A 24555-nucleotide genomic window follows, 5' to 3' on the forward strand; every position below is an offset into this window, starting at 1 on the left:
AGCACTGCGTTGTTGCAAGTGTGTTAGGAAATGCATGCTTTTTCCACAATTCAGCTTTTTTTGCTTAGGTTAAGATTCATCCCACTTAATATTAGGGTCTCGCCAAAACCACCTGTGTTGGTAATGGAGGAGGTGGGAACTCCCCCTTGGACAAGGGTGTGCCCAGAGATGAGCTGATTCTTGTGGGGGACTGCCTGTTCACCCCAGTGACTGCTCTCCTGCTGAAGGTGCTTGCTTAAAGTGCCTAAGTTTGGGCTGGATGATGGCCCCGTGGAAACACGGGTGCAGCAAGTAATTCAAACAAGACCTTAACGCATGGGTGTCTGGCACAGGGAGTAGTTGAACACGAAGGGAAGATCTGCAAGGCAGTTTTAGAGGGGCTGGAGGCTATTTATAGAGGTTATTATTTGGAAAGGTTTCCTTTTTCCTTATCCTGATCTTTTGAGAGGGCGGAAAACCTCCTGCTCCCCCAGGCAGCAGGGCTGGCAGCAGGGAAAGCATGGGAGTCTGGGGAGGAACACTGTGCTGTGCTGGCCCTGGGTGGGATATAAGGAGCTGGATGCAGGGAGTTGAGCACATGTGCTGTAAACATGCATAGCAGTGATTTAAAGGCAGTGATGTTCAGGCCAAGAGAAACCTAATTTATCAGATTGATAGCTTGGGAGCCCGACTCTATTAGTGGAAAAGTAAAAAGAAAGCCCATTCATTTTTGTCTAACAACCTTGTTTTCCCCTTTTCAGAAGAATCTGACAGAGCTGAGGTCCTTTGGGTCGCCGCCTTCAGCCGTCAGCAATGTCACTGCGGCCGTGATGGTGCTGATGGCCCCAGGAGGAAAGATTCCCAAGGACAGGAGCTGGAAAGCAGCAAAAACTGCCATGGCCAGGGTGGATGGCTTCCTGGACTCCTTGATCAAGTTTGACAAGGAGAACATCCACGAGAACTGCCTCAAAGCCCTTCAGCCCTACTTACAAGATCCCAAGTTTAGACCCGAATTTGTGACCACCAAGTCCTACGCTGCGGCCGGCCTCTGCTCCTGGGTGGTAAACATCGTGCGTTTCCACGAGGTGTACTGCGATGTGGAGCCGAAGCGGCAGGCTCTGAGCAAAGCCAACGCAGAGCTGGCGGCTGCCCAGGAAAAGCTGGCCAGCATCAAGGCCAAAATTGCCGTAAGTGCTTATCCTTTGGTGGGACCCATCACGCTAGTCACTGCTTGGGAGAAATCCTCAGCTTTGGAGAAAGTTGCTTTTCTGCACTCATGTATTTTTAATGGAGGGGTGGGAATCCAAAGATTGGGTAGATTGTAGTCTTTTCTATCCCTTTTATTGCTGCTTTCTACATTTCATCTGTTCTTCTCCAGCCTTGCTTACAGCTTAGGAGGAAGGCTAATTATTAATTCTTATTATTCCTACCTAATTTTTAAAATGTAATTTACCTCGACTCATGGGTTCTCAGAAAACTCATTATCTCAAACCAGTATGTTCCTGGTATGCTGCACAGAGGCAGGGAAGAGGAACTGGAGGCTGATTCAGAGTGCTGGTAGCACAGAGCTGGGCTGGCTCCCCACGCTGAGTCCCTGGCGATGGGCATGTTTTGAAGGATGACGACTGCTCTAGTAGGAGCCTAATAATTTGTCATGGCACGGCTCCCTGTCAGCATATCTTATGCATTATCCTTATTTAGATTTTTGCTACTTAAAAGAAATTAAAAAGATCACTGAATAGAAGAAATTACACTGTGATTAGGAGTGCATTTCTACAGAGAGTAGCTTCTAGCCTTTCTCCTTTTCCTTTGCAAAATTGTCTCTGTGTTAAAAGACATACTGCTTTTCTCCCCCACTCCCTCCCTGGCCAATAGCTGCTAATAGCAAAGTGTGGAAAGCAGCTCAGGTGGACCCCACCAGCCCGTCCCTCAGATGGCAGCACAGCATCCCATCACTTGCTGTTCTCCAGGTCCCTCCTGATGCTTGCACTCCCAAACCTGCCTTTTTTTTAAGGTGCTGGGAATGTGGGATTCCTCTTCATGAGTGGCCGTGGCTCTGATCCTCTGTGGCTGTGCTTTTGTACTGACACCACAGTTTGTGCAAAATTGCCGTTAATAGTCAAGGTGTGTTGGCAGCCAGGCTGACAGTTTTGTCTTTAAATATGTGATTTTGAGATGTGCACCTGGAGAGGGGCAGCACAGTCCCTCCAGCTGAGCTCATCTGAGTATTCATCTCTTCCAACAGCACATCTTCATGTTAGAAATACATAACTCTCTTGATGCCTCCTAGGGCTTATTATTCTTATAATGCTTACTACACTTCTTAACTAAAAATATAAAAAAAATCTCCAGAGCTCTCCAGCAGCCGCTTCCTGCTGCAGATGAGAGAAGGGTGGGTACAGCACCTGAAGTAGGGATGGATTTAGAGGTCTTTAGCCTCTAATCCTCCCATCTCAGATGTGAAATATGGTGCTGGGGAATTTTTTTCATCCCTTTATGCTTCTTGTTTCCAAAGCTTTTAATGCCTGAGCTTTTATTTTTTCTTTCTTTTTTTTTTAAAAGAAGTGAGATTTTGTTAAAGAAAATGGCAGTCTTTGGGGAGATTACTGGTACTCCACTGGCATACACTTACAAAACTGACTGGTTTAGGTGAGTTTTCCGCTCTGCAGATAGGTAGAGATACACTGCTCAGCATGGGGGTGGATGTGGAGTTATATCCTTGCTTATGAAGCTGGGATATCTTGGATACCTTCACTGATGTGAGGCTGATTAATACCTGCTCACAACCAGGCCCCGAGCTGTCACATACCCATTTTCAGTAATAAATGAGACTATTCTGATTGTCAAAATCACTAAGTACCTTTCCCTCTCCTTTGTCTGCCTGGGAAATATGATTGCTACGAATCTGGGGAGGGTAGATGTAAAAGAAAGATGTATACTCACAGTTGCACACAGAAAAATTTGTGTGTTACTGTAGAGTGTGTCTGGTGGGGTACTACAGGATCTGTTCTTCATAGCTCATAGATACTCATTTATCAGATCGTGCTGTATAATGGGATTATATATATATGAGCATATGTATGCACATACAGTCATATGCATGCAGAGACAGAAACTTTTTGTGTTAGTATTCCAAAGCAGGTCAAGCAGAGACTGCTTTGTGTTTTCCAGTATCCAGGAGAGCTGCATATATCCCTAATATAATCCTTTTTCATTTTCAGGTTTGTTTCTAGTGTGTAGCTCAGCATTAAAGTGATTTACAAGCAGTTTAGCCTTAAGCAGTTTGCAATGGGTGCAGATAAAATCAATTATTACTTCTACTTCTCTTATCAGGAGTGAAGTGCTCCAAGTGCCTGTGGGAGCCGTTGATTTGTTTTAGACCAGAGTGTGAACAGCTCTGTCCAAGCAAAGTGCTCTTTTCCTTTTCCTCCAGGTGGTCTTTCTGCCCCTTCTCAGCCCCAAGCACTTTGCAGCTGACCTGCATGTGGGATCATCCCACCTAGTGCTGGTTGGGCTCCTCTGCAGGAGTGTCCCATGGCACATGCTCAGGCAGCTTTAGGAGAAAAACAATTTTATTGACTTGTTTGTTGTATTCCCTTCTAGAAACAGGGTGCGGGAGGTATGGCTTGGAGATTGTTCAAGCATAGCTCCAGCTGCTTTAGGAGCCCCTTGGGGATTTGAGCACAACTCGGTGAATCAGCAGACCCTCAGGGACTGGACTGAGACCAAGAGGGCTGCAGCATCAGGAAATACAAAATTCTGCTTTCTTAGCTGCCCTGCTTATTTCTCAGCCATAGCACCGGTCATTGGTACTTGGCCCTAAGGACCCCCTTTCCCAGTTTAAATTCACACCAGGGCAGACCCCCAAACAAATTAATTTTCTGTGTTCTTTGCCTCTGCCCTGTGCCAAGGATGTGAGTTACAAGCATGTAAAATAGCACAGCACATCGCTGCTCCGCACTGGCTCCTGATGCCGCAGTACTGCGTAGGGGCTGCATCCTGGGTGCCAACCTGGGCAGTGTGAGTTGTGGTGGAGCTGGGCCAGCCCTGCTCGCAGGGTGAATCATCTCTGGAGAAGGGTTTTCCTTAAAAATGTGCTGTTATTTTCTTCTTTTTTTTTTCCTGTGCAGCGCCTCAATGAGAACCTGGGAAAGCTCACAGCCAAGTTTGAGAAGGCCACTTCAGACAAACTCAAATGTCAGCAAGAAGCTGAAGCTACAGCTTGTACCATCGCTCTTGCAAATCGACTGGTGAGTGTCAGCAGATGCAACTCTGATGGCATGAATGGGAGGTATCAGGTGCTGCTGAGATGCGAACCATGTGCACACAGTACATTACATCCTCTAATTTTTTTGGAATACATTTCCTGCACTGCAGCAAGTTTCAGTAATGAAAATGATTTTGCATTGGCTGTTTTCATACATCGGGGTAGGCACTGCTTATATTTAGAGACTGGCTATGCTCTCTTTACTGCTCTCATCTCCTTTTTGTTACTTAAATGTATGATCAAGTACTGATAGGCCAAAATTATATGACTCAAAAATCATATCGTAAAAACAAAGGCGGGACTATGCCAGTAGCTTTGCAAGTTTTGAAATGACAAAAAGTTAATAGTGAAAAGCTCTAGAAAAGCAGTACATGTCCCTGTTATCAGTCCATCGGTATGCATCACAGTCTGTTGTATCTTCAAAATATGCAGCTTCCTAGTCCTCTGCGGGGGCAATGCCCTTGTCACTGCTTCACAGATAAGAGACTGAGAGATAATGTCTTCTGTTCACACTGTCCTATAAGCTGGAGCCCCAACTCACATCATATGCTGCAATTGCCCTTAAAACTTTGTTTTTTTGGCTTCTGCACTGGCTATTAGCTTGGAGCAAGCCAGTTCTTCCTCCAAGCAAGGAAAGAGGGCTGCAGGAGACTGTCCTGTGCTTGAGCTCTGCCCTGGCAGGCAGTGGGGTTGGGGCTGGTCCTGGCAGCTGGCTCTGCTGACTTGAGCTCACCCTCTAGCACACGAAGGCAGCAGTGATAGTTGTCTTGGTGGAGAGCCCAGATTGGTTTATGCTTTTAAAACATCTGACTCTGGCTGCAGGGAAGATGCAGGTAGCGGTTTGGATTTCTCTGAGTACAGACTTAGGCAGTGCACTCCCACATTGCTTCTGCTGCAGCTTTTGGTGCATAAAGTGCCTGTTCAGCCCTGTTTTGGGTGTGGGATGTGTGCGCAGCTCGGCACATGGCTCCTGCCTGAGACCTGACAAAACTCACTGAAATACATGGCCCCTTCCTTGTGACCACACAGCCTGGTCTTGTAGCAGCACTGACAGAAAAGCTGCTGTGCTGCCCTTCCTCCCAGGAGCAGCAGAGATGTCACAGAGAAGGAAAAGATAGCCAAATGGTTAAACTTTTTGCTTGTGACATGAAGAGTTGTGCTCAATTCTGTATTTTTCTCCATTTCCTACTCTCGAACCTTCTTAGGTGACCTTCAGCAAATTGCTTTAGCGTGGATTTTTTCAGAGCTGTTTATATTTCAGGTGGGTTTTCATGGGCACATGAAAAAGGCTGCACTTAGTGGGGCATCGAATTGCTCCTGAGAACTGCATGGTCTACCTGCTGCATGCTTAGGTACTGGGAAACTTCTAAAAAAACCTTTCATCTTTAATCTTTGCATGCGTCCTTTGGAAAACAGGAGTGCAGCACCACTTTGCAGGCAAATGCGGTCAGGACTGTGATATATTCAGATACAAGGGGTCAAAGACAAACAGCAGAGAAGTCCCTTCTTATACTGATTTAGATCTCTCTTATGCAACCACCGCAAGATTTTTATGCTTTCATGTTCTTCAGGTTAAATCTCACTGAATGCTTCCAAAACCTTTAATTAAGACAGGAAAGTAGCTTTTTCATTTGAAAGAACCATTTATGTTTCTGGGGAGATTTTGCAGGATGAGTATTTCCCTGTGTCTTTCCACAGCCTAACAAAATCCTGTTTAACATGTGATGTGGGGGTAGATTGTGGCTTACATAGGAGTCAGTAAACACAAAATACAAGAAGAAAATGTTTCATGAAAAAGAAACATAAAAATGATGGAATTAGTTCTTTTCATATAAGTATACGTGTAAGTGTATGCTTTACACTGAATACAGCTTAATTTCACCTCAATTAGTACCACTGTAACAAACAGAACATGATTTCTTAAAGGTGCATGCTTAGCATGTGAATTATTGGCTTAAAATGTGAATCTTCATTCAGGTACAACTGTGATATTGTGATAAGGAAAAATTGTGGAATTTGGGTTTGTTCAGGTTTTTTTTGCATAGCTATATTAACAAAATGTTCTTGTAAAACAAAACGAGCAAATATTTTAACAAGATAGATTGTCACCTGTGATGTATGTTCCTACGTGATTTTTCAAGTTTAATAACTTCCTTTAAAAGAAAGTATTTTGATTCTGAAATCAAGATAAGGCATAGGAATCAAGTTTGAGAAAAACTTTGGTTGCAGTTGCATTTTTTACAATGTTGTATGCATTAGTCCATGGCCTGACAGCACTGAGTTTGTGTCACAGGCAGTATAATCTCAGTGAAGCAACAGGAATATATTTGCTTTTAAGCATGTTCTTTACCTTACTCATTCACTGGGACTGCTCACAGGCTCAGGGTCAGCACCTGCTTAAAAGCAGTACTTGTTCACGTCCTTGTCTGAGCCCAGGTACTGGACTATATCCTTAACTGTTATAATACCTTAGCATGTTTTTCATTGTTTAGGCACAGTCTTGATGATTTATTTTGTATAGCATTTTAGCTGCCTTGACTTCAAAGCCTCGCTGTTTCTTTCCTCTTGAAATGCTTTGGATGCACTGGTGACTGGTTTTGGAAAGAAATCTTTCCCTGTCCAGGCTTCAGGAGAACCACAGCAGCAAACTTTGAAATCCTGAAACCATTAAAGCAGTTAGAAAGTGGTTATACACAAACTGCTTTTCCCACTCTGCTCTTATTTGGTGTTGTGCGAATGGGAGAAACCATGCGTGGCTCTGTCCAGTCACCAGTGGGTGACATTGGCCACTCCTCTAGTTATTTCCCTCTCTTATATATACTTAAAATGAGAATCTTTAGGTGACTGGGTTTCAAGTCTCTCATTGAAGCAAACTGAAAATGGTAAAAGTAAAAAGGAGGATGCATTAGTGTGCAGCCTGGCGTATGCATCAAGAGAACTGGGTGGAGGAGGGTGGTTTGATTTTTTTGGGGGTAGGTAAAGGACATCATGCAGGTATAGGTTTTCTACTTTGAATATGTCTGTTATTTTTCAGCCCTGCCAGTCCTTGCTGAGGTTTATAAGCCATTTTCATTTAGATTGAATTTGGACATCTGCTCAAATAGCGTGCATTACCATAGTGGGGACCATGATTAGATATGTCCTCCTGTGCTCTCAAAGGTGATGTCCAGGGAGGCTGGAAAGCGGTTTTGCTCTGTGTTTGAAAGCATGGACAGCTTCCCCAAGCTACGCCTATCTATGTGCATAGATGAGACAGGCTAAACATTGTTTTCTCCGTAGTCTGCCAATGTTGTTGCCTTCTACCTCCTGTCTGCTGCCAGGACGCGTTCTCTCCCAGGTTGAAACACCCTTTCCTTTCATCATTAGAGAAAAAGCAGAGACACGTGGAAGCAAATCTCTATTCCTGCATCTAGGATCACACAAAACTGAAGCATCATACGACTGACACAGTCGTTGCAGTGGTGAGGAAGATGGGTGCTGGGCAATGCCCTGGATTCTGCTAGAAAAAAGCGGTGTGGTTTTTATTGATCTCTAGCTGGTAAACATCATGTGCCGCACTTGTGCTGGGTAAATTTTTCAGCCTGATGCTCACAGGAATTGATAACAGATAAGAGGCTGAGAGCTTGGGGAAGCCAGTGTCAACCCTGGGCTTTTATAAAGCAATGAAGGATTGAGTGGGATTGTTTGCATTCTGGTTTTGTCTATGGCTTGCTGAGAGATGAATATACACATGTACACACAAACACACAAAACGCTGTTGAGAGTCTCCTGTTGCTCCAAACAATGTGCAGTCTAAAAAAGAATGCAACAGCAAACAAGGGAAGAAAACTAGATATCTGTCCCATTCAGTGTCTGCTGCTGCCACATCTCCAAATGCAAAGATTTGGAAAGAGATTTGAGTGATGCTTGGAGATCTCCTAATGCTGCAAGTAGGGTCATAAATTATCTTTCTGCTGCTCCCTCACTCCCAGCCCTCTTAACCCTACCCAACTGTGCCAGAAAAACATTGGAAAAGGTGTAAAGACATAGCAGCCCCCTTAGTAGTGCATGAGCCACCTGGACAATGCTTCCCGCAGAGACCCTCCATGGCTGTTGTCTTGGGACTGGAGTGTAGATGGAGGGACTGTCACATTCAGCTTTCCAGCCTGAGGCTTGGAGTGGTGACTAGTTTGCTGGAAGGGTTTAATCTCTTGCTGCCACGCTGAGGGCTCCAACTTCCCACTTGCATGGAACTTTTTGCAACACAGCCAGAAACGCGTTGCATAGACAACTGCAGGCATGTGCCGTCCTGCTCCTGGAGTCAATTAAGCCTCGGGACCTGCAGGCAGCGTTAGCCACTGATGGGCAAAGTCATCCAGACTAAATCCAGAAACTCTGTCTCTCATTTCACATGGGAGATGAGCGCAGGCTCATCTGTCTCACAGGTCTCTGCTTACTGTGGATCGTATGGAAAACAGTAGAAATGATTAGGATCAGGGATGATTTAAAAGTCTGAGCAAGGCCAGGGTTACTTCTGCTGGTGGAAATTATTAGAGTTCAGTGAAACTTGTTGGGAGAGGAGGAGTGAAGCACTCAGTCCCTGGGAAATCAGCTATCTGCCTGCGGCTGAGATAGGAGCTGCAGCAATTGTATTGTGGTTTAATAGAGAATCCATTCACTTAGAGGAGTTTTTATTTAGAGGGGAAATCTTAGCATGCTTGCTATAAGATGGAGGGAAATGCTGGAGGAGCAGGGACACCGCATCCCAGGCCATGTTGGTCACATCTCCTCCCCGCCCCATGGCCTGGGAACAACGTGAATTGAGACACTTTTGGGTTCCTTGAAGTGCTGTGCATCTGCAGGACAGAGCTGCTGTGGTGAGGAGCTGCTAGTAGGCATCATAGCTGAGGGAGCACTGAACACAGTCAGCTGTAAATGCAGACAAGAATAAGTTATGTCAGTGCCAGTTCCACTAGCTGTTTTTAAAGGCCTGGTTAGAAAGCACACAGCTTGCTACTACTGCTGTCAAAAATGGATCACTTTTGCAGTGACTATTTGCATGCCAACTTACTGTTGTGCAATGCACACTGTCTCCTGTGTCATCTCTGGCTTTGATCTAGGAATAGATCCTGACAGCCCTTACTGATGTGCAATTTATTTGACATCCAAGATGTGTCACCTATGTGACTGTGGGCAGAAATAAATTCCCAGACTTTGAAATAAACACATTTGAGGTTGTATGAAGAATACACCTAACTGAACACAGATAGTGTTGCTTTGGATTGAAAAATGAATGGGGGGTTGAAGGCAAGCTTAACTTTTACAGTGCATTAATTTTAGTTTGGCATCTCGTGAACTTTAGATGATAACCTAAGGAAGATGCTCTAGGATCCAAGGGACAGGGACCAGGGAGTGTCTAGGGATCTGTGCACCAGAAAAGGGAGGATGACTGATGGGTGATATTTGTGAGTGGATATGTGCTAATGTGGCAGATGAAATTTAGTGATGACAAATGCAAAATAATGCATGCAGGGAAAATGAACTGTAATCATGCATTTACATTGATAGGTCCTAATTGCACTATTATCACTCACAGAAGAGCTCTTGGAGTCGTTGCAGAGAGTTCTCAGAAACAGCAGCGTGGTACTCGAGTGGAGGAAGAAAGGCAAATTGAATATTAGTAATTGGTAGGAAAAAATCAGGAAGCAGAAGTTAAACAATTGTTGTATCAGATCTATCGGTGCCTACGTCTTGCATGCTGAAGAGAGTCAGGTTACCCCATCTCAGAATGCTGTAGGTGACCTAGAAAAGCTACAACAAAGTATATAACCACTTCCATATGTGAAGAAAGGAAATAGATTAGGACGCTTCATTTTGGAAAAGAGACTGTGTACAGAGGATAGATGTGACAGAAGCCTATAAAATCATGAATGGTATGCAGGTGGTGAATAGGGAATGATTGTTCACTATCCCTCATTATCAAAGAGCTAAAGGTAATCAAATGAGATGGCTTTTGATTTGCTACTTGCTAAGTAAAAAGAATTCCAATGACTTCTAGTATCTGAGGTGGAAGACACCTGGGATTTCTTTAAGATACTAAAACTGGAAGTAGTGTGTAACCCAAGCAAAGGAGAAGAAAAGACCCCTAGGACATAAGTGGATAAAAAATAACCTCAGGAAATTAATGAGGGGTATATAGACACTCTACAAGTATTAGGAAAATCAGATCAATAAAGACATCTTGGTGTTAGAGGCTATGGGAGTAGTATGAGAATTGATCTCAAGGAGGCTGGAGGGAAGACCTATAGGTACTTCATCTATAAAAACTGCAAAGGAAAGATAGAGGAAGTGGACATCTATGCACTGTTACTGGAGTCGAGATCAAGGATAATTTAGGTATGATCCTTAAAAGTAAGCAATAACTTAAAAGTAGTGCTTTGCTTCTTTTTCAACAAGTAGGATCACTTAAGGACAGATACGCAGACTGAGACCAGGGTCTGTCCAGCTTCAGCTGGACTCCAGCAAATGTCCAGAACAGAAGAGGAACAGAGCAGGTATATCCCATGCTGCTTGATTCCTGATATTTTCCAGCCTTTGTATGCTCCACTTCAATGAATGTTGCTATAAGATAGACCTATAAGACTGAGAACACAAAAATGGGAATTCCCACAGTTAAAGAGGAAGCATGACTGTAGTTGAAATAACTGGATGGTCTGGATATGGGAACCAGAGGAAGAGGATGAAATTCAGTAAAACAAGATGCCGACATGTAATTATGGATTTATAACAGATTGTTTCACTCTAAACCAAGAGCACATTGCCAAGGCTTTGCCCTACACATCATGTAGACCTAAGAAAGGCAGATGTGGTCCTAATCATATCAAGTGTAGGCTTTCTAGCAAGGCTAAGGGAATATCAGCATGCACTGAGATCAGGAAAAGGCACTGGGGAAACCTCTACAGCTTTGTGAGTAGAATGGTGGTTCATGTTCATGAAAGAGTAACTCAGCTGGAACAGTTTTAGGGACAGCTCTTAGGTTGAATGGGGCAAAGAAAAACTGGCCTCTCTTTCTGCTCCTGGAAGGAGACAGACTGCCCAGAAGGCAGTTTTCACTGATTTAAAGGGGCAGATTTATCAAGGCAGAAAGGCCATCAGAGGTATTTTTGCAGGTGTCTGTTAGTTCTTGTGTTCATCAGAATAATCATAAACGACCTGGATGAGATGGTGTGTAAGCAGGTCACACTGTTTCTCAATAATATGTATACAGTAATGATGGAGACTGTAAAGAATTGTAAAAATTATACCAAGTGATAGAGGTATGAAATGCCAGGTAGATAAATGTAAAGTAATGTATATTGGAAAAATTATTTTTTACTTTACATGCCCTGTAAGTGATGCTGAGCTAGTTATTATCATTCAGGAATGAAATGATGGAGTTAAGAGTTCTGTGAGTATGTGAGCTCTGTGCTCCCAGAGGCAAAAAACCCTCAACAAACCCAAAACTCAAGCCAAAATTGAATGTTAGGGTTTATTAGGAAAAGAAGAGAGAACAAACCAGAGAAAAATCACAATCTCTCTATATAAATACATTCTAAATAAATCTTGAATGTGCAGCTGTACCTCTGCCCCCTCTGCTGTACCTCAAAGGATGTAGTAGAGTGGAAAATGGCACAGAGAAGGTAACAATAAAAAGAAACTGGATAATAAAGATTACATAATTCAGTGAAGATAAAGATTGCAAGGACAATCAAAAGGCTTCTTCTGTGTGAGGAATTACTGAATAGGCTAAAGCTCTTCAACCTCAAAAGGAGACAGCAGAACGGCTATCAAGGACTTGAAATCATGAGTGGTATGGAGAAGGTGATGCGAGCATGATTATTTGCTGTTTTTCCACTGTGCAAACCTGTTTTAGCAATTGAAAAGTTCAGGCAGCACATCAAAGGATATACTTTTTTTTACAGAAAGTGTAGCTAAACTGTGTATCTCCTGGCCACAGGATGCTGTAAATGCCAAAAGGTTGGTTGGTATCCACGGCAGCCTAGACTCAGTGATGGAGGAAAAAAATAATCAGTGGCTGTTAAGCACAAAGATATAAGCTCTGTTTCAGAAGGTCCTTATACCTCCAGTTGTGGGATGCTGGGAGATCATGTCAGGAACTATTCCCAGGTACTCATTTGTATAGTCTTCCCAAGTCATCTGCTAATGGCTGCTGTCATCAGACAAGATGCAGAAGGAGGTGGACCTTGAGTCTGGCTCAGTAGAGCTGTTCCTGTGGTTGTGTATTTCAGAGGGGAACTAGATCAACTTCTTTTGCTTAGCCAAGCAGAGCACAGTCCCTAGAAAATACTGGCTGTTTATGAAAGCATCTGGAAGTACACATGAGGGTGAAAGGAGAGGTGTTTGAGCTGGATGACAGTGTCTGCATGAGAACCCATGGCCTAAACTGGCCAGGAGTAAATTTGTGTTGGAAATCAGAAAGTGTCTCCTAACCCTCAGAAGGTAGCAAGATCCTGCTGGAAATAGGACTTGGTCAATTTGGAGCTTGTGATGGTGGAATTCAATGAGGATCTGGAGGTGGGGCCTTCCCATCCTGGGGACCTGCCTTCTGCATATCAGTTTAAGATGGCAAAATAACCCAGTTTAGGGGAGTGAGTTATTCAAGGTGTTCATAAGGTTTATCATAGGGCTTTGTGTTAGAGCTGGTCCTATTTAACAGTGACCTAGAAGAAGGAGACAGTGTCATATTAGTCACATTTGCAGCACCCCCTATTCAGGGAGGTTTGCAAAAGGGAAGGATATAGGGGAATTTTTAATAAAAATGAGAAATATGAGAAATAACCCTAAGCTCATGTGGACTGTATACTGAAGAAGAAATATAGGAAGTGCTGGTTGGCCCTGGGAACAAAGGCCTGTGAGTAGAGGGGATCTGTACGTTACAGGGATGTTTCCAGAGCACCTTGATCACAGGAGAGAGATTGTGAATTTGACCATAAAGTTTGGCATTCTCAATCTCAAAGCCATGAGGCCAACTTAAAACTGTTTTGGGTTTTTTTGGCTTGTGAACCTGAAGGATGCATTCCATTCATATTTCCAAGCTGTGTTTCTCAGTTAATAGAGCTAAAGTTTTCTCCTAAAAAAATATATATATAATAAAAGGGAGGGGTGGGTGGTCAGGATATCTCTTATAATCACAAGACATCAGGAATGAGGGACCAATGGTACTCTGAAAAGTACCAATGGTCGAGGAAATTGTCCGTGCATGTAGAGATATCTTATTTTACAAAGAGATGTCGTACCGTCTTCAAAGCTGGTAAGCCCCCAGTTGGACTGTTTGTGCATTGGATGCTCATGAAAAATGTCTATGAGGAAGTGTTTTCTGGACAGAGCCTTAAGGGAAAGAAAAAAGTAGACCCAAGGGAATTGTGATCAAAATCCCATCTACCTGGGGTAATAATAAATTGTGTGAAATAGCTGAAGGTTGTAGCTGTTGGAGAGGAGTGCTCTGAGAGAGGATGTGTGAGAGCAACGATGTGTGCGTCTGTGGCATAAGGCAATTAACAACTGATGGGCTGCCTCAGCAATCCTTATGCAGATACCTTTATGTGAATTCCTGCTGGGGAAGTGATGGATCCTCCCTTGATGATTCTAGAGGAGTTGTGGAGCAGACAGCTTGGATTTGACTGCAGGACCAGTCTTTCACTGAATGGGATGGGAAGGCAGTTAGCAAAGTAACTGTTGAATATTGCCATCCCCAGGTTTTAAACTTTAGCAAGTGACAGTTGACATGAGGAACAAGGTATTGGACATGGCCAGATCCTGAGGTATTGTTTAAAGAACCACTGTAATGGTCAGTTTGACTTGGGAAATTGTAGGTTGGGGGACTCGCCTCTGAGAATGTGAGATGGGCTGAAGCTGTGAAGGACTTCAAACAGCAACAGAGCACCTTGTGTGGAGACGTCTTGCTGATTACGGCCTTCGTCTCCTACCTGGGCTACTTCACCAAGAAATACCGTCAAGACCTCCTGGATGGAATCTGGAAGCCATATTTGCACCAGCTAAAAGTAAGCCCTGATTTCTCTGAAAAGCTGTTGTTACTGGAATTAACATGGCCATAAATTTTGATGTCCACAGGGGATCCCACAAGTGAGGGGATCCCCCAAATAAGGGGCATCCCTGTGTCCCCACTAAGTTGGATTGAGGAGCAAAACGTAGCCACACTTGATTTACTCCTCTCTGGGGAAGATGTTGCATTGTCCTTGCTCTGTGCAAGTCACCCGATTCTTGCATGTACAGAGGAAAATCCCCAATGCAGCAACCCAAACATGGAGCCCAGTACCAATGCTGTGCTGTTTTAACCAGGTGTCAGGGATGGCCTAGAAAGAGGGAGGTAGTATGGAGAAGGAACTGCTTGGAGCAGGCAGAGCTCACTGCCAGCTTCCTAGTAGGCTTGGAAAAACTCCATATGGTTCTTCATGCTGGACACAAGCTCTGTTCACGCTGGCCATGCCTCTCAGCTGGGTTTACCCACGCCTTGCTGTTTGGACCAGATGGAGACCATTGTGCTTCAAACTTGTTTAATATTTCACTAATTTTTAAGAGGTCCTCTCATACATCAGTAAATGCAAGCTCTCAGTCTCCCGCAGGACTGAGCTTTTGCACATCAGTACAGTAACTGGATGTTATAAATCCTGGTGAAATGCCAAGAAGCTTTCAAATAAGATTTCAACAGGGCAGTGATGCCCAAATCAAAAAGCTGAGAAAATCAGCAAGTTCCTTAGAATGAGAGAGGAAAAGCTTCATTCTGCATTTCATAATACTAAGCCAAAAATTTAGTTAAGAACAGCAATATTGTTCCAAAAATGACCTGACTCTGTGCTTAGAAATTTCAAGGAAGTGCCTGTATTTCTAATGGAGAATTAAAGGCCCATTCTGCTCACAAAACTGGCACAAATAACTTTCTGGTTCTCACACCCAGAAATGGCCTCCCATGTCAGAGGAGTGTTTCTGGAACTGCTAATGCTGTTTTGCAACACAACAGCAGGCTTACGAGGGTGTTAATTATATTCTTCCAAGCTGTCATCTCAGAGAGCTTGTACACAGCAGAGCGTGATCTGAGTCTGCTTGGCTGGGCTGTGGCCCTTTGGGGTGCTTAGTGCTCTGCAGGCAAAAATCTTTGGGTTGCTTGCATAATTTGTGTTCATTTGCAACAGGATTGGGAAACGATACTAGATCAAAACTATCCTGTAGAATGGGAAGCCACTGATAAATATGACTTACCAGTTTTTAATTAAGCTAACTTTTCTTGAAATATTTTTCTTGCTCATCTCTGGAATATGTTGCAAGTTGCACTCGCCACTTTTTGCTGATACACTAGGAAGCATTTCTCCTCTCCTCCCAGGTGCCAATCCCTGTAACTCCATCCCTCGATCCTCTGACCATGCTGACAGATGATGCTGATATAGCGGCTTGGCAGAACGAGGGCCTGCCAGCTGATCGGATGTCCACTGAAAATGCCACCATCCTGACCAACTGTGAGCGCTGGCCCCTCATGGTGGATCCCCAGCTGCAGGGTATCAAATGGATCAAAACGAAGTATGGAGAAGACCTCCGAGTGATCCGAATTGGGCAGAAGGGGTAAACATCAGCCTTATCACATAATAATACCTTTTAATGGTTATCTGCCTGTCATATTTGATGAACAGTGTATATTTAACCGCAGCCATCTGAGCCAATTACATTGAGGAAAACCCTCAAATGTATTTGTGCATCAGCTGCTTATTCATTACCAAAATGATAGAGATTTCTCATTAAATAGAGGGTTTGTTTAGTGCTTGTCTCAGTTACCATAGAAACTCCTCTGAAACTGAGAATGGAGAGAGCTGTGTGCTGGAGGCTGAGTTACATGTAAGGCTATGGCATCCTCCATCGGGCTCATCCTATGTGTCGTGTCCTGACTCAGTTTCACCCAGGAGGGTGAGTAGGGCTTCCTACATCTTGGAAGAAGAGAGAGGGCCTGGGTACGGAGGGTGAAGCTGCCATGAGGGTCACCATGCCCTGAAGACCAGCTAGGTTAAGTCTGCTCCCACACTGGCACCAGCTAGGAGGTTCTCATTGCAGCACCCCTGCATTGATCTGGCTAAATCTTTTATGGGAAGGCTTTTCCGCTCCTGGCTTTTACCTCCAGTCAGTGCACAGGCCAGTCTTCTGCTACCTCAGTTTGCACCTATTTCTACTCACTAGTGAGGAGTCCCATCTGGGATGGAACAGACCCAGAGTCAAATCCCTGCTTGGGTATGAGTGCTGAGATTATTTTTTTTTAATACAGAGCAAAGCATTAAGCGACAGGCGAGAGTGACCCCAGCTTGGTGCTTGCAAATTCTTGTAGCTTTGGAGATGTCTTGGGGTTGCCCAAGTTGTTTTGCTGGTGCCTCCTCTGCTTTCCTCAAAGAAAATAACAAGAATTTAATAGATTTGATCTTTTGTGGGATGAAAATACAGCTCATTATTCACTAGAGCAAATTTCTGTTTCCTGGCCAACCTGGTCACCATGCCTCGCAGTTATTCAAAGCAGTCTGTGAAAAAGTAAGGATTCCAGAGGAGGCACCTAAATAAAAATCTCCAGAATGGAACAAGAATAGACCCTGTAACATTCATATGCTGCCATTACAGCTTGCTGTGCAAACACAGCATCTCTTTTTCCCCTCCCTCCCCAGCCATACACCAGGCTGGCAGATACTCTAACAGGGGATTTAGTGTGTTGCTGTGATCTCAGGGCCGTTGGCTAAAAACATCATTCACTGCCCCATTATAGTAAACACAGGAGTGTTTCATCATCTGGGAAATGGTGCTTCTTTGCTTTCAACTGCTTTAAGAGTTTTAAACCCACATCCCTCTCTCCTTCAGGAAAGGGCCATTTGAGCAGCTTTGGAGGCAGCTGCTGTCATTCTCTCTGACTGTTTCTTTGTATAAAATATTCCTAGACTCAGAAAAATGGGGGCTGCTTATCAAGGATGGGGTTTGCATTGTGTCAACCAGTTCCTTTAAAGGTTAGACCTAAAAGTCACTCTGAACTTCTTGTCTGAGATTTTTCTGTTGCCTCTTTGGGTCCCAAACTCTCTAGCTTAGACAAGGAACCTAAATTTTAGCTAGTGGAGTTAGCTGGAGTGATTCAGTGCAGCAGTGCTGGTGCAACAGCACCCAGAGCATCCTCACTGCCCACCCAGGGCCCTTCTCTCCTCTTTACAGAGAAGTAAGTTATGTGAAGTGCAGAGCAGCCCTGAAGGAGAGAGCACAAGCACTTGACCCTGCCCTTCCCAAAAAGCATCCCAATGCAGAGCATCCCCATTTTACAGTTAGGCACTGGGCAAAGGAGTCCAATTCTCTCATGAGGAAAGAAGCTGTCCTAAATCTGACACTAAACCCTGGGCAAAATGGAGCTGAAACATGCTTTTTGTCCTTGCTTTTATGCAAGATTAACTGCACCAGTGGGTTCTGGGGGAAACAAAGTATTTGCTAAAAATAACTCCAAGCTGTCCCATCTTTGTTCACTGATGCTCACGCTCTTTTCTTGGGAAAGAGGACGCAGTTGTTATTGCTTGCCCTTGCGAGGTCTGAGACCTGATTCTCTTTGTTGGACAGCGAAGAGTCTGCCAGTGCCACTTTCTGCACTGAATGTTGACACCATCTTACCCCTCTTTCTCACTCACAACTGCTGGCATGTGCATGTAGCTGCCATCACAGTGTGGAGCACCCCTCTGTCCCGCATGCATCCTCCTTGCTGCAAAGCATCACATCCAGCCTTGCTGTGGTGGGTACCAATGCTGTTCCCCACAGGTATTTGGACATGATGGAACGAGCCCTGGCTGCAGGAGAACTGGTTTTGATTGAAAACCTGGAGGAATCCGTGGATCCAGTTTTGGGGCCCTTACTGGGGCGAGAAACAATCAAGAAAGGAAGGTGAGCTTCAGGGACGTTTAATGTCATGTGTGAATGGTTTCTTTGTGCTGTTGTGCTTTTTGTTCCTGGCCTCAAATTGTGGGTGTTCATATACAGCAGCACTAACATCCTGCCTTCAGAAGTGAGGGCATTTTAAATCAGGCAATCATAGGTAATTCAGTCATAGGATGGCTTTGAAATAAACCTAGATTTTTCATTTTGTTGGACAGTGTCATTCAAACCTCATGTAAAAGAGACCTGTAATTCTCCTTTTGTATAGTGACCTTGGTGTCTGTAATTGGCTATCCTGACACTGAATTATTACCAAAATAGCTATTGCTGTTGTGAAGAAAAAGTAACCTTGAGTTTTAGCAAACACTGTGCACCGCTTAGGAATGCAGCTACAGGTTTAAGCACTAAGAATATATAAGTGTTTCTTAATGAGATCAAGTTCTTCATGGCAGCTGCTGGTTACCTTCCAGCTGAGAAGAGGTCAGTGAGAGGGGCAGCAAAGGAGTTCACTTTTTCCTTCTTTCTATATGTAAAGTAAAATAAGCACATTTTAATGTGTGCTCAAATAATGGCAACAAATAAAACCTCGTGTTAAGTGCTGAACTTGATTCAGGGACTCTTTTGATGTTGTTTTTGCTGGCTTTCGCAGAGTGGAGTCATCTGCCTTTAGGAGGATGCGTGTCGTTCGGGCTTTTAAAAGTGTCTGTTGCCAACAGCTTTGCCACTTGCAGGAGCCCGGCATGGGCTGACCTCTGTGCCTGCTGCAGTGCCTCACAGCACGGTCCTACTCTTGGCTTTGTGCAGTAAATAACAAAAAGCCTGTTAAACTCTGCCTTTCACATTCCTTAAGTTCTTTGAGGATTGTTTCCTGAGGTGCCTAAAATATCCTAGGATGATGCAAACTGCTGGGAAAGGCAAGCTGTGTGGAAAGTTTGCAGGGGAAAAGGGTGGCTGATGGTGGGTTCAGCTGCAGGATGGAGGGAAAGGATCATTTCAGAGGGAATGACGGTCCCAGTGAAGGGGATTGCAATGTTTGAAAGCAGAGATGGGGGTACAGCAGAAGTGGTGGGACTCCTGAGCCCCCTACAGTGAAAAACCCAGACATCCCCTTTTGGGATTGTATGTTTCTGCTCTCAAAACTCCCTATGAATTCACTTGTTTCCTAAGAAAGGGAAAATAAGTCACAAATCAAATAAAATTCCACAGGTTTCATGTTTTCCAGGACATGAGCCCAGACTCCACAGACAGATGCTGGTAGTCCCAGAGCAAGAAGGTTTTTTGAAGTTGGGGCTCTCGGCAGTATTTCTGGGTGCTGCTGTGAGCTGCGCGTGCTGCGTGATTTCTCTCTGCCTCAGTTTCACAGCTGTAAAAACAATTGAGGTGGCCAAGAGGACACCTAGTGAGCTGATGTTTGACTGGAAAGTGTATTCAAATTCCTGTGGTAACACCACTGTTCCCATAACAGTCCAGCTGCATCCCTGAAAGCATTTCCAGTTTCTCTTTTCCTCTGGCTCCCATGGGCTTTGTTAAACTTGGTTTCAGAGCGTGTTGACTCTTGAGGTGTCTGTAAATTTTAGACTTGATGTCAGAAATGCAGAACAGGAGAAGGCTGGGTTTCCTGAGTGGTGTTACCTCCCAGGAATGGCAACCAGCTGCTCTCCTAATCTGGCTTCACTGCTCAAGCTCAGTGCAACCACAGAGTTGGCCTTATCTGACTAGGCAATTTTAGCTGTGGCTAAGTAAAATCTCAATGCTGAGAGGCTTTTCCTCCATGTAACTCCAACTTTAGGTAGAATACAGCCTCTGTTAAAATCAAGGAGGGTTCATGGTTGAACTGGCCATCCTGCTGCTGGAAACCGTGACCCTTCTCAAGTAGGATCCAAAATTTGGGGGCAACTGTCTGGGGTTTTTATCCTAAAGCAGAAGTGATTCAGGTGTGTCCAATTTTAAGTACTTTTTTGCTTTAATAGTGATTTCTCTGTGAAGAGTGCAAAGTCCCATGCTGGTAGATGCCATTGACTGATACCACCATTTGTCTTTGGGTGAAATGTCCTGGAAGAGACGTGCACTCATGCTCCTTTTGCTCTAATTTCAGGTACATTAAGATTGGGGATAAGGAGTGTGACTTCAACCCTGCTTTCCGTCTCATCCTCCACACGAAGCTGGCAAACCCTCATTTCCAACCCGAGCTGCAGGCACAGTGCACCCTCATCAACTTCACTGTCACGCGAGACGGCTTGGAGGACCAGCTGCTTGCGGCGGTGGTCAACATGGAGAGGCCTGACTTGGAAGAGCTTAAGGTCAGTAGCTCAGAGTTTACACTGGGAGCAAGTATAAATAATAATAATAATAATAACATTAATAACTATAATAATAAATAACCATCATTATTGTTATTTAAAACAAACAGCATTTCATGTGGAAGGTTGCAGAGATTGCTGAGCTCATCATAAAATCAGGTGATTTCCCTTGACCGACAAACATTGAGGAATTTTTTTCTTCAGTCTTTTGTTTTCTTAGTATTTTGGGAACACTTAGACGGCAATTTCAAGTTTTTTCTCCAAAAATTTGGGAGATTTCTTTTCCTACTCCTCTTGCAAATGGAAACTGAGATTCTCATTATATCGGGTTTTTCTGGACTTCACAGATTTAATTTTAGAGGTAGGATTAATCTCACTCAATTTTAGGCATTTATGGTATAAGATTCCCACTGTAAATATTGTGAGGTTGGTAATGAAATTTTTCTGTTCTGGTTCTTCCTCCCACTTGATTGTAACAGACCAAAATGTTCTCTCTCTCTCTCTCTTAATAAGTATGGCTTCAGCTTGAAGATAATTTTTTACAGAAAATCCTTTGTTCTAATAGCACATTTACCAATGTAACAAATATGTATAATACTAAATATTTACTGAGAATGAGAATAAATTTACTGCACATGTTCAGTCAGGCCAGGCCAGTTTTGTAATAAACTTTTCATTTAATGAGGTTCTAAAGTACGTTAGCTGTGCAGCCTTAATGATGCATTTAGTTTTAACCAGACTCATGTGCTAACGAGCCAAAAGATGGCATCAAAAATACATAATGAACTGATTTAATGTGTAAGCCATGGCTATCTCACTGGGACTGTGAGAGACCCAAAGCCTCTTGATCAGGCACCCGTAGCACACGCTCAGCACTGGGTTGCAAATGCTACAAACAGCCGCTTTCCTTTGCTGATTTGCACTGAAGGGAGCTGGGGGGCTGACAACGATTAGCATACTGGTGTCATTAACTGCTGTTATGTTAAGGACCGTTTCTCTTAGCCTCGGCAGCATCGCTGTTAATGGTTGCTGTCACAATAAGAAAGGCAAATTCAATATCATGTGCAGTCAACAAATCTACAATTAGGCTCTGAAAATTAGTAACTCAAAACCAACAGCACTTCCCTTCCATGCTGTAAAAGAACTGCGTATTAGAAAACAGTGAAAATGATGTGAATTGGGGATCGCATGTTTTGAAGTCCCTGCTTCTTCAGGGCGGGTGTGTTGTGGGAGAAAGAGGTTGGGCACAGGACCAGGGAAATGCGTCCCTGGGTGCCAGCTGTGCTACCAGCTGTGGGGGATGTGGGGCTGTAATCTTGCTTCAGAACGCACTAAGCAGATACAGATTGGTGTGGGATGTAATTTTCTTGTCGTTTAAGAATATTTAAGACTTTTTTTTTTCTCCATATCACCACAGCAAGGTAATATCAGAGCCCACTATCTTTCCTCTCCCTCTCATCTACTTTGCTCCTGCTACAGTCCTGCTGCCCCAGCAGGTATCAGGGAGAAGAAAACCAGCCTGGTATTCAAGATGTTCTGCTGAATGGGGAAGAGTCAGTCAAAAAAAATCTCTTCCATGCTGGGATAAAAGCAGAGACTTCTCTCCTTAGACATGGTGAGAGGGGCTGGCAATGGCTGCAGGTGCACTGACCTCTGCGGATGACTGCTGGCCAGGGGCCCAGTACCTTCTTCTGCCCCTGGTCTATTTACTGATGTGAAAAAAGCCACTAAGGCTGTTGTCTGATAGCTGTGGGGAGCTCCTTGAAGACACAGATTTGAGTCTTTGGATTCCCCAAAGGTGAGGCTACTTCTCTAGGTGTGTTTTAATCCATCCTCTCTACCCTGGGACAAAAGGGACAGAAGTTTGGTGTCTGGGGAAGGTTTAGGGCTCTGGCTCATGAGCAGATGGAGGTGACTGCTACTGTACTGCACAATAGTTACTGAGCTCAAAATCTTTTTATGGGCAAAGATGGAGCCTAGAATTTATTGTTAGTAACTTAATCAAAATTCATCAAACAGCTATTATTAATCCAATTACAATAACAGTAACATTTTCTAAATGTTTTCTCAACACAGTCTGTTTCCATAATCTTTTTCTTCATTGATTCCCAGTTATTCAGTCTTTCTGTTCCTCCTTATCTTTGAAGCTATCTTTATCTGATTCACAGGATTCCACTCCTGTTACAATGGGTGTTCGGAGTCTGAGACCACATTTGCACTCTACCATATTTTGGTTCTAGAGACAGATCAATCTATCCAGAATAACTACTTACTCTGACTCTGAATTAAAGCCAGGCTAAAACAGGTTAAGGCAGTAGTGACCTGGCTGTGAGACAATCACAGCTAAGAGAAGCTGAAAACAGTTTAGGCCAAGGCAAGCAAAGCCAAGTCCTGAGACCTTCCCTCTCAGGTCAATACAAAACTTCTGGCCTTTACTAGTCTCATTTGCAATTTCCTTTTGCAAGGATGACTGTGGTCCACGTGCTGGTGGAACTGCCTGTGGTCCACATAGTCTCCCACCTTCACCACACGTCACTGTTTGGACTGAAATGTCTCAAATGGCATTTGCATCAAATTAATTGTCTGTTTAGTGCTGAGAACAGCTGTAGGAAGGATATTTTGGCAGCTGTGTCCCAAGCTATAGGTCGATAAGCCATGAGTTAGGGTCCTGCCTTGCTGATTCAGTGGGTAAGGTGTGTGTGAAAGTCCCTGCACATTTAGTCTGTGATGGACAGTGTTGAAGTTCTTCTCCAGTAAAGAAGGTGCTTTGCAGGAGTGCACTGAAAATATAGGGATTATTTTTTTTTTCTCTGGTTTGTGATATTAAAATAATACAATAAAAGCAGCAGAAAGGACAAGGGGAGGAAGGTGGCTACTGTGGCTGAGCTAGGAAGGGGTTGGTAGTGAATCCTGCAAAACTGGCCTGTAACTCTGGTGAACTTTTTTTGTTTGTTTGTTTTCATGGAATAAAATTTTGAAGGCTCTTGGAGTAACCTGTTTCCCAGAAGCAGCACTGTTATATATCAACTGTGAAATAACAGATAATGAGCTCCACTGCAAAAATAAGAAATGATGACCTTGCTACTGCTGAAAACAATAGCATGATAAAGCTGCAACAGATGGAGGCTGTTGTGGGGAATACAGCATTGTATGCACTTCTAAGGGTGCGCTTCAGAAATTGCGTGGTGATTGCAAGCTATTGGAGCAAAAATCACACACATCCTCATTAATAACTCCAGGGCTTACAGTCCATGGTCTGGAATAATAGTTTGCAAAATGTCGTTTTTCAAGGCATGCTATGCTTGAATGACAGGAATGCACAAAATTAGGCATGTTAGTTTTCTGTTTCAAGACTTGTAAAATATTTACCACCATGGGCAAACTCCTCTGTGTAATGCCTACAGAACAGGCCTTTAAAAACAGCCATTTATAGCTGAAATACCAATAAAAGGCATGCTTCAGTGCACACTCTGCTGAATACTTGGGTTGACATTAACATAGAATGAGTGTGTGTGCAGCAAGTATATGAAATTTCAGCCCAAATATTGAAAGATGACTTATTAATGAAAGAGTTAGTTAATCTGCTTGAAAACCTCTGATAACAGAGCAAATACTGCTGGCTCCCTTATGTGTTGTGGGATTCAAAGAGACATAGGGTCACATTTCCCATTTCTGAGGCTCTTCCAGACCCCGTAGGTGGTTGGAAGGTGTGGGTATGTTTTCCAAAAGCTGTCTTTGGAGCATTAAATCACTTGGTGTATGACATTGAATCTTGTCATGTGCCAGTCACCGTGGCCCAGAACTTGTCTCAATTCCACGTGCACCACGTCTGCTACTTCATGGAGCTGGCTATTTTTTGCAGGGCTATAAAACCCGCTTTTGCAAGTTTCTTGAATTTCTTGGTTGTGTCACTTAAATACAGTCTGAGGATTTAAAGCTGTGTGTCACACAGTAGTGTTTTACGTACCAGGGTGTTAGCGATTGACTTCATTTATGTAGAGAATAGTCACCAGGCTTATATCTTAGCAGCATCCAAATGAGATGGACAGCTTTCGCACAGGATGTTTTCTGTGATAACGCTAA

The 24555-nt window shown here is 43.8% G+C and overlaps 1 protein-coding gene across 2 annotated transcripts in view; it reads left to right on the forward strand.

Annotated features, from left to right (window-relative positions):
• The window catches only part of DNAH9 (dynein axonemal heavy chain 9), a 209550-nt gene that overhangs the window by 107354 nt on the left and 77641 nt on the right, over positions 1 to 24555 (forward strand). For both annotated transcript variants that reach the window (XM_069798868.1, XM_069798867.1), the window contains 6 exons: positions 741 to 1166; positions 4110 to 4229; positions 14098 to 14286; positions 15624 to 15859; positions 18059 to 18181; positions 20268 to 20472. In XM_069798868.1, coding sequence (XP_069654969.1) covers positions 741 to 1166; positions 4110 to 4229; positions 14098 to 14286; positions 15624 to 15859; positions 18059 to 18181; positions 20268 to 20472 — 1299 coding nt within the window. The remainder of the gene's footprint in view (positions 1 to 740; positions 1167 to 4109; positions 4230 to 14097; positions 14287 to 15623; positions 15860 to 18058; positions 18182 to 20267; positions 20473 to 24555) is intronic.

This window comes from Haliaeetus albicilla, chromosome 12 (genome assembly GCF_947461875.1).
Source record: "Haliaeetus albicilla chromosome 12, bHalAlb1.1, whole genome shotgun sequence".
Lineage (NCBI taxonomy): Eukaryota > Metazoa > Chordata > Aves > Accipitriformes > Accipitridae > Haliaeetus > Haliaeetus albicilla.